We start from the raw sequence: 12,400 nt of genomic DNA, 5'->3' as shown, positions 1-12,400 counted from the left end.
ACCACACAAGACCAGCGATTTTCTGGAACAGACACATGCCCAGGCTCCAGTGGTAGATGAAATTAATGGCCTTGGAAAAAAATACAAACACAGGTTCATGAACATTGTCTGTTCAATTGCATTATTTCACCATTTTTCTGTGACATTATTCATATACAAACAACAATTCCTATTACATTCCCTAATATTCTTCCCAAAAATGAATTAAAATGCAACTCCTTGTGTCATTTTTCAAAACTTCTTGAAAAGGGCCTTTGCTCATTTAAACATAATTTGCACCCTCAGATTTATAAAAAGATCATTTGGGGATAATTAGGCAGACTGTGTACATTTTGTGCACATTTGGTTGGCCTCCAGTGCAAATCAGATGGAGTCTAACTCATTTAAGGTTTAAGTCAAAGTGTTTGTACCAGATGACTTAATTCCACAACTTCTCTCGTGTGATTGTTGAATTCATTTAAATTTCACATGCACATTAAACATGTTGTCCTATGACAGTGAAGTTTATTATTCTAAACACATCACAAGGTATTGGATTAATTATAAGCGAATGATCTTTTTGATCAACCACGTTGTCCTAATTTTATTCCGGAAAAACTGAAATACAAGCAGTGACAAGTGAGGAATTGGGTTTTTGCTTCTCTTGTGGTGGAGCAAATGTGAGAACAATAAAAAAGATCATTGATTGCCGTGGATGTCGAACAGATGCAGATTTATGGAATCATTTTATAGGTTATAACACACATTCCTGGCTTCTGTTAGATAGATTTTCACACAATACTTGTACATGTTGTATATAAAGGACAAAAAAGACCCTAAGAGAGCACAAGGCTAGCACAAGCAGCATTTGCATTTTCTGATCCGCCAATAAAAATCTTCGGAAAATAAAGTCCAGTCCGGACATGAGAACCAGCTGATTTTTAATTCCCAACCTGTAGGGCTGTGATACATGTACATGTATACATGTGCAAATGAGCAATACAAGAAGCACTGCCTACAAGCTATTCCAAAACTGCGAACTTGACGCCGGCCATAGGGAAACAAAACCTTTTGACAGGCAGGTTGATGGCTGCGTGCTGAAGTATCACGTTACGTCTTATCTCCTCACAAAAAAAGAGACAATACAAACTGTGCGAGTGACTGAAACCACAAAGTATGCAGTCACTGCTGTGGATATAATTGTCTGCTTTCATCTTCAGATGGTTGTGGGAATATTCTGAACAAATTAGCCAGAATACCAGCGGTATTGAAATTCAATACCGAATATTTCAATACCGAATTAGCCAGTATTCCGGTATTCATGGATTGTTAGTCGGTATTGTTCAGTATTAAAAACAAAACCGAAATACCACCCAAGCCAAGCCCAACATAAACCATATTGCATAGTACATGGGTCCACAGGGTTGCTTGGTGAACTTGCTTAGCAACTGTACTGTCGTTGCAACAACATACATGTATGCCTGGGAATGCTTTCAAAAAACACTGTTCCTAAAATGTTCAAGGATTCATTTACAAAGCCTTGTTCTACGATACAAGAAAATACAAAGATGCTTTTGTGGTAGTCAATTGAAATTTTCAACTTCATTAATTAGGGATAGAAAAACACAGAAAAAATCAAAGGCAGTAATCATCGATTCATCCAACACAAGAATGCACTTGATTCTTGATGTTTAAAGTGGCTCTTTGTTACTCTTTTGTACCCAAATAAAAAGCTGAACACATTTTGTTGAGACATTTTTCTGTTAACAATTTGCATGAGCTATTTGTTCCTTCCCATCTTTCAGAGAACTGAAATGATAAACTGACACATTCTTTTCATTAATAAACTTTAAAGTGAATGGTCTTGTCTTTGAAGCCATCAAACACCCAATGGAAATTCATTTGAAATACTGATTTATGCTTCATGCACAAGGAAATTAATTTGAAAATCATTCAGAATTTGCCAGAAAGCAGGTGTATGCATTGGCGTCATGAACTTGAGGGGTTCAAACTTGTGCCTTCTGTAAACCTACCTTCTTGTAGGAACAGTAATAATAGAGGAAAAGGGCTTGCACTGGTACTGAACTTGCAAGATTGATATAAATAATGTCTATATCTACACAGGTTCTCGGTCTCCTTGAGAAAAGCCTGCCAGATCGGAAAGTCAATTTGGGAAGGTTTGGCTAATAGTAATTCTTAAAGACTGCATAATGTGGGGAAAATTGACAACATATTATTGCATGATATAATGTAAATGAAATGACTATTAAAAGCTTCAATACCACATCCGAAAGTGATTAAATATATACATGTACATGTACAATCATGTGTGCTAATAAACAGTGAGCTGGCATGCTTGTTCATCGTCTGGGTACTAGTTCTTGTGGTTTCCCCAGGATTTCCTGGCATACAAACAAGCTCAATGAACAAAGCATCTCAGACAGCCTGTATTGTGTGCAAGGGGGAAATGTTTGGGATCATCAAGGGTTTGCTACACAATATATCACAATGATCAGGTCTTAGTGCTCAATGGCCCATTTCCATAACATAGTAGGTAGGTTTCCACTAATAAACAGTTTCCGCAAACAGAAAATCTGCGCATATCACGGTGACATACATGTATATGGAGGCAACTTGTTATGGAATCGGTACGCATGAAGTTTTGCTTTGCACACCCATTAGTAGCTAAAAACAAAAATTTCTTATTTTCATGACACTTGATGTATTGTTTGTTCAGATATGGTAGCAATGCTTTTGAGTTAAATCTGGGGTGAATAAATTTTGTTTTAGAAGAAATCTGCGCCACCGATGTTGCTACGTTGCTGCATGCATCATCGCATACGGACGTGCAAGTCATGCCCAAACTAAATTTTTGAAAAATTGTACGCAGCCATGTAGGTATCGTGTCATGCAGACACACGTATGGACACTAACAAATTAACTTGGATGTTGAAATTTTCTATAATTGTGCATCATCAGGTAACATATCATCTGTAAAAAGGTACATCTGTGCAAATCAAACTTCCCCTATGAAGCTAACTTATGCAAAGGTGACTGTATTCAATTTGAGCCAAATCAATTACTTGGGGAGTATCCCACAGTACAAAAAATAGTGGCTTAGCTGAACATTTCAAGGGAAAGTTGACACCACTGTAAATAATTCAAGAAGAATAGTTGAATGTATAGTAGTGGTAAATCAGAAGAAGGGAAGCTTAGAAATGTGTGTTTGGACCATGGATGTCTCTTGCTTTGGATTCATTGTTCAATTTGATCAATGTATGGCCTCTTGACCTGGTCAGGGCAACTCTGAGTAACCTGAGATTGTTTATTACCACATACTGTGCAGCCCAACTAAACCTGTGTGTACCAGGACATCATGGGTAAGCATGAGTAAATTGAATGCACTGTGTAAAAACTACAAAGCAACCTAGCAACTAGAATTAGAAACTACTATATTACTGTGATGGTATCTGTTTTGATTAGTCTACATTTGTTTAAAGAATATTCCTTCAAGTTTCTTCAAATGGACAGTACATGCACAAATTTAATACCGACTGCTTTAAGTTGAGCAGTAAAACTAGCCTCCCAAGGTGATCCATGGAGAATTCTATTTTCCCCAGGCAAAGCTGAGGGAAAATGGCATGCTCCATGGATCACCCAGGGAGGCTAGTTTTACTAGACTACAAAATAAAGCAGTCAATGTTCCTTTTATAACACCTCTCCCAAAGATTCTGCATGACTAAGGCTGTGTATAGGATCTGCAAGATCTCAAAAATAGGACTATCAAATTATCTTGAAATATCTTAGTGTAAATTAAGTATATAATAGTGTCAGACAATCAGTAAAATCTTACTGCCAGGAATGAGAAAAGAGAAATTTAATATTTATTCCACAGATTGTCCAGACAGACGTCTTTGGAAAATACTATTTGCTCAAATACCACAACCGTTAATGGGCACAATGAAAAGGTGTGTGAAGCATTGAACTATTGGAAGAGTCTATATTAAAGATGTCATTCAACGATGGAGAACATTTGCTCCATATTAGGCTTAAATGTAACTGAAGACATGTTTAACCGAAAATAACAATGAATCTTGCTATTCGGTAATCTAAACACAACTTTTACGTCTTTGTCGTCCAGGCTAGATTTTCAAAGCCGTCAAATGTCACCGTTGAGGGCAGCAAGCAAATCAACCAAAATTATGACGTGATACATGGGAGTAGTGAGCACCAAAATTTCAGACTCTTTTCACACTATTGACATTCTCAAAGCCATCTTTGTGAGAAATGGCATTTCAGAGCAGCTTGTGAGTGATTATGCTCCCCAGTTTACATTTGATGAGTTCCAGATGTTCCTGAAGCAATATGAAGTGAAACACACAACTGCGCCAAATCATCTAGCTGCAAATGGCCTTGTTTGGGTAGACCTTCAAACAGTAAGGGGGGGAGAAAGGAACCGTATCTGCTAAACTGGCCAACTTCCTGTTGGCATTCAGGAACGCTCCTCACTGCACTACCGGACAGTCACCTGCTAAGTTGTTCATGGAATGCAATCTTCGTTCACGATTGGACACTCTCAAACCTGACATTCGCAACCATGTCAGCGGTAAGCAGGTCATCAAACAGCATCATGCAAGCCTGCCAGTGTGACCCAAAAGGTTCGCATTGGCAAAAAGTTTCTGTTAGGAATTATCATGGTAAGCAGAAATTGATTCCAGGAGTCATCCATGTCCATCCTGGTCCACTTTCCTATGAAGTCTGTGTTGGGCCAAACATGATTTGGCCTTGACACATTGACCGACTCATTGACCTGGACACTGGAAAACCACCAGATCTGAACACACCTAACGACACTGTTCCTGAGATACTTCCAACAGATCCAGAAGTTTCTGTATCATCACCCGCTAAGCCAGAGCAAGTAAAACCAGAAGAAATGGACTTCAGCAGAATCACCAACACAAGCAGGTCCTGGAGTAGCAGAACACCGCTACCAAATTCACGATTGCCAACCCCCAAATATGTATATGTAAATTACCAGTCTCATGAATACACCCGATATAGCGCGGATTCCCGGCTCGGGAAAAACATTGCTATCAGGCTACTTTCGGCCTGCAATTGACCATGAAAGGAATGGCTTAATTTTGCACCAAACATAGACAACTAATAGCAGTAATATATTTCTTGTCATTGCGGGGATACAAAATTCATTGATCCTTGATCATCAGCAAACTTGTACAAGCATACAAAATTTCTTGTTCACGCTGCCACTTGCCTAAGATAGTAAAGTCGTCTGAAAACAGTCAGCGAGCGTATCCCACCAACAGCGAGACCACCAATTTTCCCGAACAGCAGGCACGACGCGGGCACAGAATTCAATCCCTGTTTCGTGAAGTTTGTTTTACAATTGTTACTGACATTTCAAAACATGATTTATTGTGTGAACTTCTGGATTAGTACGTTTATGGTTTAAGTTTTCGTTCGGATTCAGATTTTGTAGTTTCTTTTGCCATAAAATAGTTCTATCATACATGTACATTAAACAGCCGTTAAGTTCGGACTTTCCCGTTACGTGAGCACGCGGTCTCTGCTTTTTTAGATAGTCTGTTCCCTGTCCAAAAAACTGCACTGAATTAGGTATAAGAACCCAAGGAACAAAGCAACCATGCTTGCAAGCATGTTTGATCGGTTGACGTGCCAGCCAGCTCAGAGACTTTTTTTCAGCTGATTAATATTGTGCCATGAAAATTATATTCACATCATAGATAATTGAATATTTCTCCAGAGGTGGCAGACATACTTCATTTTAGATAACAATTGATTTGACTCCAGATGATATAGACCTGTCTTCCGTTTGTCTCTTCTCCAGTCACATCAACGATGTACAGCCGCGTAGTACTTCAGGCCTATGTAAGAACTTTGACAGAGTGGCAACATAACTGTATCAGCCATTTGTTTTTTCCTGTGACAATCAGGCTTATTTGGCTGCCGAGTACGCCATAGTCCACAAGAAAAAAAATGCTTTATGTTTGGCTTCTGTAGCTCTATTTGTTTTAATAGCTTTGTGGGTTGTGGCACAGTCGTCCCCTCGTGGGTCCTAAAACTGAAAACCACCTGTAATTATTCCATAAATGCCAAGACTGCGTTATATCGTACGTTTTGAGGGGAGCACCATGAAATTTCCTTTTTAGTAGGAGGGTAAAGATATTAAACATCGGCTTACACCACTGTTTAATGTTACAGTTTACTGTGAATCAATAACTTTCTACACTTATTCAGCATTAAACCATAATTTTCAAAGAAAGTGTTTGAATATGATTCAAGTATGGACATTATAAACTAGTAGTTTGTAACAATTATGATCAGCAAATCATGCAGTCATGATGTTACTTTTTTTTACAAAATCCTCTTTAGAGCCTCAAACCAGGGGCAAGCATTCAGAATACATCGATATCCCATTAAATTATACTTTAAAATATACATTGAGACCACATCATTTGAAGTTGACAGGAAATTGTATGATTTAAAATAAAACAGACACAAGGAAATCTGCCTCTAAGCAAAGAAGAGGTGGAAATTTACAAATGCTTCGAGCGCCAAGGTTTGGTTTGGTTCACTTCATGGTCAGACATGTATACACTTGTACATACGGACATGGTCACTTGTACATGCACGTGGCCAAAGGGGCGATTTATGGATAACGGTATTTTGTTATTTGAGATTTTGGAACAACCACTAGAATTCTTGAAAATGCTATCACAGTGTGTACGTACAACTTGACCACACAAAAGACAAGTTTATAGGCCACCTCGCTCACAAAATCTCGTCGCGTGCGACTGGTCCACCAGGCAAAATCGGCTTCTCTCTGGGGAGCCTTAAGATCGAGCACAAGTCCTACTACAATCAAACATCGTCTTTTACGGCTATTTTTTACATCATTGGCCTTATATGGAACGTGAAGGCAGAGCTTTTGGAGATTGACGTACATGATGTTGTCTGAATATACATTATTCAATACCGAATTAGCCGGTATTCCGGTATTCATAGATTGTTAGTCGGTATTGTTCAGTATTTAAAAAGGCGGTATTCAGTAATACCGAAATACCACCCAAGCCAAATACACCCACATCAAAACAACCATTTATGGTAAAAATTCACAAAATTTTAGGTGACCTGTACATATGTTATTCTCTAAATAACTTGATGTGCACAGCCTTAAAACTTTCTGCTGCATTGTGTACATGTAGGTCCATGGCATAAAATGTACACAATGCAGTTGTACTAGTTGCATGGATATGTTCAGTCCCCCAAAGGGCACAATGAGAATCTGCTGTACTAAGTTTTTATCCAAAAAGCAATCTGTACCATTTACAATAGCTTTCAGGAATACTGTACAGTTCCGTGTGACCTTTTTTTTAATTTTTAAATTGCACTGCTCTGCAGTTAAGTTAAACTTTGAACATTTCTGTCATCCCATTCAGATTGTGTTACTTTGCCTTTCTTAATCATTATTATATTCTAATTTGACATTTTTGTGTAAATGTAAACATGTCTCAATACCTTTTTACAATTTTCAGACGAGCAAAATCAATGAGCATTTCACAAGGTGACAATCATTTTAAAAGGCAGATCATATCACAGCATGTACAGGTGTATATAATATTAAACAACCCAAGTGGGATTGGCAGACAAATTTGTACATGTACATAAAAAGCTAAATTCATTCCTTGAGTCTTTACAATACTGTAGTAACCCAATATCAAGAACTGCCCCAAAATTAAGCACTCTCCGCAATATGCATTTCAAAATCCCAAATATGCATTTTCATAATTTTGATTATTTTGAACAACACAATACCATCTTTGATTTAACTTTTCATTATGAAACTAAACAAAAGGCTTTTAAATTCCAGCACATACATGTATGTTTATTTACCAAAAACAAATTCATCTGCCCTTGAAATGTTCAACCCTTTGCACCAGAAATTGAAAAGACCAATTCCGAGGATTGCAGACAACCAAAGGACTAACTTTCACAAGTACACTGTACCTAGCGAAGCACAAAAAGTAACCCTACAGGAACGCATATTGTATTTGGCTGATGATACTTTACCCCATATTTAAGCTCTGCTTCATGAAGTGAATGGTATTTGTCACAGGATGCATGCTTGATTGCTTGGTATTTTGCTTTGGCCAAACAAAAAATACTTGTACTTCCTACTACCCAATCTAACTAAGAAAATTTGTTTTCAAATTGGTAAAAGAATACAAAATCATGATGTACACGTAACCCAAGAGCCTAATGTTCGCATATAATGGAACTGTACATACTTGTACTAATTTTAATATTTTGATTTTATTTAAGTTTGACCTAGTGTGTTTGGTGACCTTGCTTTTTTAAGAGAAGTCAAAGATAAAAACAAAGAAATCTGAGGGCCCCCCAACAAAGACAATTTTATATAGCCCTGCAGTTGTTGGATCTTGACGGGATGAGCACATTGTGCCCCATTCCTTTTACATGGCATATGACCAAGTATCCCCACTCAGCCCAAACCCAACAATTTACTGCCTGGTGGAGTTTGTTGGACTGAGTACTGATAGAGCATGCGGACTGTTGGAATCTGGCGGGTTGAGTACATATACCCCACCCAGCAGTGACAGGGTTTGGGATTTGACAAGTAGAGTCAGCCTTCTAGAAAAAAATGCTGAGGGGATTAGGGTTAACATATTTTGCGATCCTTTGAAGGGTCCACATTATTTTCATTTTCCCATATATGGATCATAAATACAGTGTAGTTCCCAAGGTCTCATACATGTACTCTTATATGCTAATTGCAACCTTTGTTCTGTTTACATCGTACGTATGACATTAGATAGATGTGCATGTGAACTTAGATACCTTATCTTATTACACGTGCAAGATAGGCAAAGAATGAAGTGCGACGATCTGAAACCATCTTTTACCTAATCCTAAACAAAAGCCTGAGTAAATGCTAAGTCTACCTGGATCAAAGAACTCTGAAGGCCAAATTGTAGTATTTTCACCATCAAATGTTTGTTTAAAAAATATTTTATTGAGTACATTCATCACTCTGATAGATCTGGAATGAACTGTGTGATCATTATTGTTTACACGTTGGAATCAAGACTCAAGTGGTACAACCATGAGTTATTACTGAGCGTTTAGGGTTTGTTTGTGAAGACTAGATAGACCTCGGGATTGAAATAACAGAAATTAACTGTGGACATAATGTAAAGGTTACATCCTTTAAAAAAACATGGAAATACATCAAAAGCCCTGCACAGGCACCCAGTTTAATAGTGTTGTCATGGTAGTACTTACTATTTCTTTATTGATGTGGCTCCAAAATCAGCACTGTGATAGGTCCACGGGAATCTGGGCCATTCCAGACATTTAAACTGGCCAATCTACACCTGGAGCAAAACCTTTGACAATTTATGCCTTTTGCGCGCCCTTCGTTAAATTTCATGGCTTCTTCAATCGTTTAGTCTTTGCTTGGGACCCCAATACTTGATGCCAGATCGTGCAGAATGTGCCCTCTTTATGGCCAGCATGTTGGTTAGCGTAGGGAGTCCCAAATCATGTGGAACAGTGCTCTACTACAATGACCCAAATAATCCTTGACGCCTGGAACTGAGACCGATAACCCCACAGCTTACACATGCAGTTCCTACACTTTTTCTTGGCAATGACCCAAAGCTGCCATCAACGACTGTTTGCCAAGTTGGCTGAATCAATACGAAGCCCAAAAATTGAATTCATGTACTTCAGCATTATAGGTCAGTTCATATGTACCGGTAAGTTGTTCTTGAATCAGCCTGATAGTACAATAGGCACTAAACACTTTCCCACTGTAGCATGGTTCAAACTTGAAAATTGTACTGTGTTTTGGGGGCAGGTTTAGCAAGTCAGTTAATTTGGGTGTAAGAGAACTGAACCGTCATCAATAAGGTCTGCTGAGACTTTGCCAGTTCTGCATTTTTTTTGAGAGGCAAGCCATAGAGCTGGCTGTGGTGATCATGGACTGGCAAGACTCAGGAGAGCACATTCATATTAAAATGAGGTGAGCCATGGTAAGCCGCCTAACTGCAGAAGGTGTTTGGCATTGCTTGAAAATATCCCACGAAAAAAATTGATATCTCGGTATTATTGATATTGGGCCACCGATATATCAATATCGGCAATTATCTGTTATCGACGGAGCTTACTTTTGGGGGGAAGATTTGATTGAGAAAGTGGACGGAAAGAGTGCTACATGTATATGCAACGCCACTTGACACCAAGTGAATAAACTGGGTATTTTCCCTCCTAAATTAAACTTTACTGGACATGTTTTTGCTTTCTAATGGATAATAGATCATTGTAGGGAATAATTTCTTGCGTCTGTGTATGGAACTCTTTCCAAGTGGTATTTTTTAAACGGAAATGTACCCCAATTTGGCTGTTCCATGTCAAGACATATGTAAAACACGGACTGAGCGATAATATACTACATGTACCAATGGGCTCTTCCAAAACTTTGGCAGCAGTTTAGTTATCTTGACATGGAAAAGCCGTCGAGACGACCTTATTTTAAAGATGGTGACTGAGAGAGCGAGCCCGTTAGGTTGAATGGATAAAGGCAAAAAGACTGGGAAATACCTGAATAACGTGAGTGAAATCATTCAATAAATGGTTTTTAGAAAGCGGAAAGGTCAAGAATCATGTTCGTGTGCAAGAGAAATTGCACCCACGATAAGTGGGTGCGCCGGAATGTTCAATACGCCGACATGAAATTGCGTAGACGGATGTGTGGCTAAGGATAAATCGGGAGTGATCCGTGCCACACTAGTGGGGCTACCTGACTCCACTTCAGCAGTTCTGTACAAAGTCTATGGGGAGTGAAGAGAAAATTTCCAAATATTTCCCAACAACATCGGTAAATGTTTCTCAGTCCAGAATCCACGTCTTTCCAGCATTTCTGTAACTTTTATTGAGATTATATATGATGAGAAAAGTGGAGTCAGGATGCAACATTTTAGCCGAAACGGACAAATTGAACCTTACCTAGTGAAATGGTGAGATTAACAGAATTCGGAAACTGAATTCCTTCAAACATAGTGTCACTCTGCCACCAGGTCATCTTCTTTTCCTTGTGGTAGTCAGTCAGGTACTTTGGAGGGTGGCTGAACCGACGGGATGAGGCGTCGCAGTATGAGCAGGCCCGGGTAGCCCCCGTTACCCCGGTCTGTCTGCAGTATCGAGAGGCTCTGTATAACCCGCAGGTGTTGGTTGCTTCCACATCCAGCTCAAAAGCGGCGTTCACAAACTCGGGCTGACAGCGCTGGGCACGGCCATTCCCGTCGTAGCAGGGCACAGCAGAATCTTGGGCCAGGATGGTAGAACAGATGAAAGCTAACAGCAGGAAAACCGGGCGAAAGATGGTGAAATTTTGCCGGTGGAACACTACCACCAAACGGTATTGTCCAGCCATTTTGTCGCAGGCCCAATTATGAATTACTGACGTACGTGCACAGGATATGTGGTAGTACAGTGCATGCCTTAATACCCGCCCGGCATGGCTTCTGTGCTCCCATTGGCTATCGCATCCACAGACAGGGTGGAAATGGCGCCACCTGCTGGTGACTCCCAGGAAGAGGCTGGCCTTGTGTGTTTTAGATCAGTAGCCACAAGTTTTAATTGGCTTTTTCGAAATTTTGCGAAAAAATCATTCCTTTTTTTCTGTTTTTTTTTCTTCTTCTTCTTCTGCTCAAAAGCCCTTTTGTTTTGTACACGTTTTCGTCGCCGCCACTTTAGTGCTTTTGCAACTTTGGATCTTCATACAATGAAGACCCCTTGTGCACAAATGGTCCTTAAAAATGACGCCATGATGACGTCATCAAGTGATTAATTATTGATTTTTCAATATTTATTTCAGCCCATTGACTTTGTACCCGTTTTCAAGGCACCATTTTTTTAAACTTAACAATATTTCGTTGTCATCAAAGTTACACCAAGTACTCCCCATAAAGCGAAGATAATACGTAAATAGCGACGTCGTGATGACGTCATCAAGTGATTTGCAATTAAATTTTTAATAATCCTTTTAATTCCGTCGGGTAGAGTATTCCTCAAATTATATACTGATGTAGTAACTATCGACATCGTGTTTTGTCCAATACCAATATATCGCTTTTTCATAACGACATTATCGAAATGTCAAATGTTATTAATTTTGCATGGATTCTACTCTTTCGTTCGCTTAAAAAATGGCTTGGCACCTGATGTGCGTGGGGACGTATTAAGTCGTGAACCTCGAACACGACGGGTGATGAAGTCAATGACAACACCAGACTTACAAATCCCACACGGCGTCTGCCAATGAATGCGGCAATGGTTTCAGAGTGTATATCATACAGTACAA

The 12,400-nt window shown here is 39.2% G+C and overlaps 1 protein-coding gene across 1 annotated transcript in view; it reads right to left on the bottom strand.

Moving 5' to 3' along the window:
- Window positions 1–11,518, bottom strand: part of lamc1 (laminin subunit gamma 1) — a 208,890-nt gene extending 197,372 nt beyond the window's left edge. The window contains exon 1 of the mRNA XM_022250063.2: window positions 11,044–11,518. Coding sequence (XP_022105755.2) covers window positions 11,044–11,470 — 427 coding nt within the window. The 5' untranslated portion in view covers window positions 11,471–11,518. The remainder of the gene's footprint in view (window positions 1–11,043) is intronic.
- Between the last annotated feature and the right edge of the window lie 882 nt (window positions 11,519–12,400).

This window comes from Acanthaster planci, linkage group LG11 (genome assembly GCF_054643075.1).
Source record: "Acanthaster planci isolate LZ-2023a linkage group LG11, COTS_SCS, whole genome shotgun sequence".
Lineage (NCBI taxonomy): Eukaryota > Metazoa > Echinodermata > Asteroidea > Valvatida > Acanthasteridae > Acanthaster > Acanthaster planci.
This window is presented reverse-complemented; position numbering and strand designations above follow the sequence as displayed.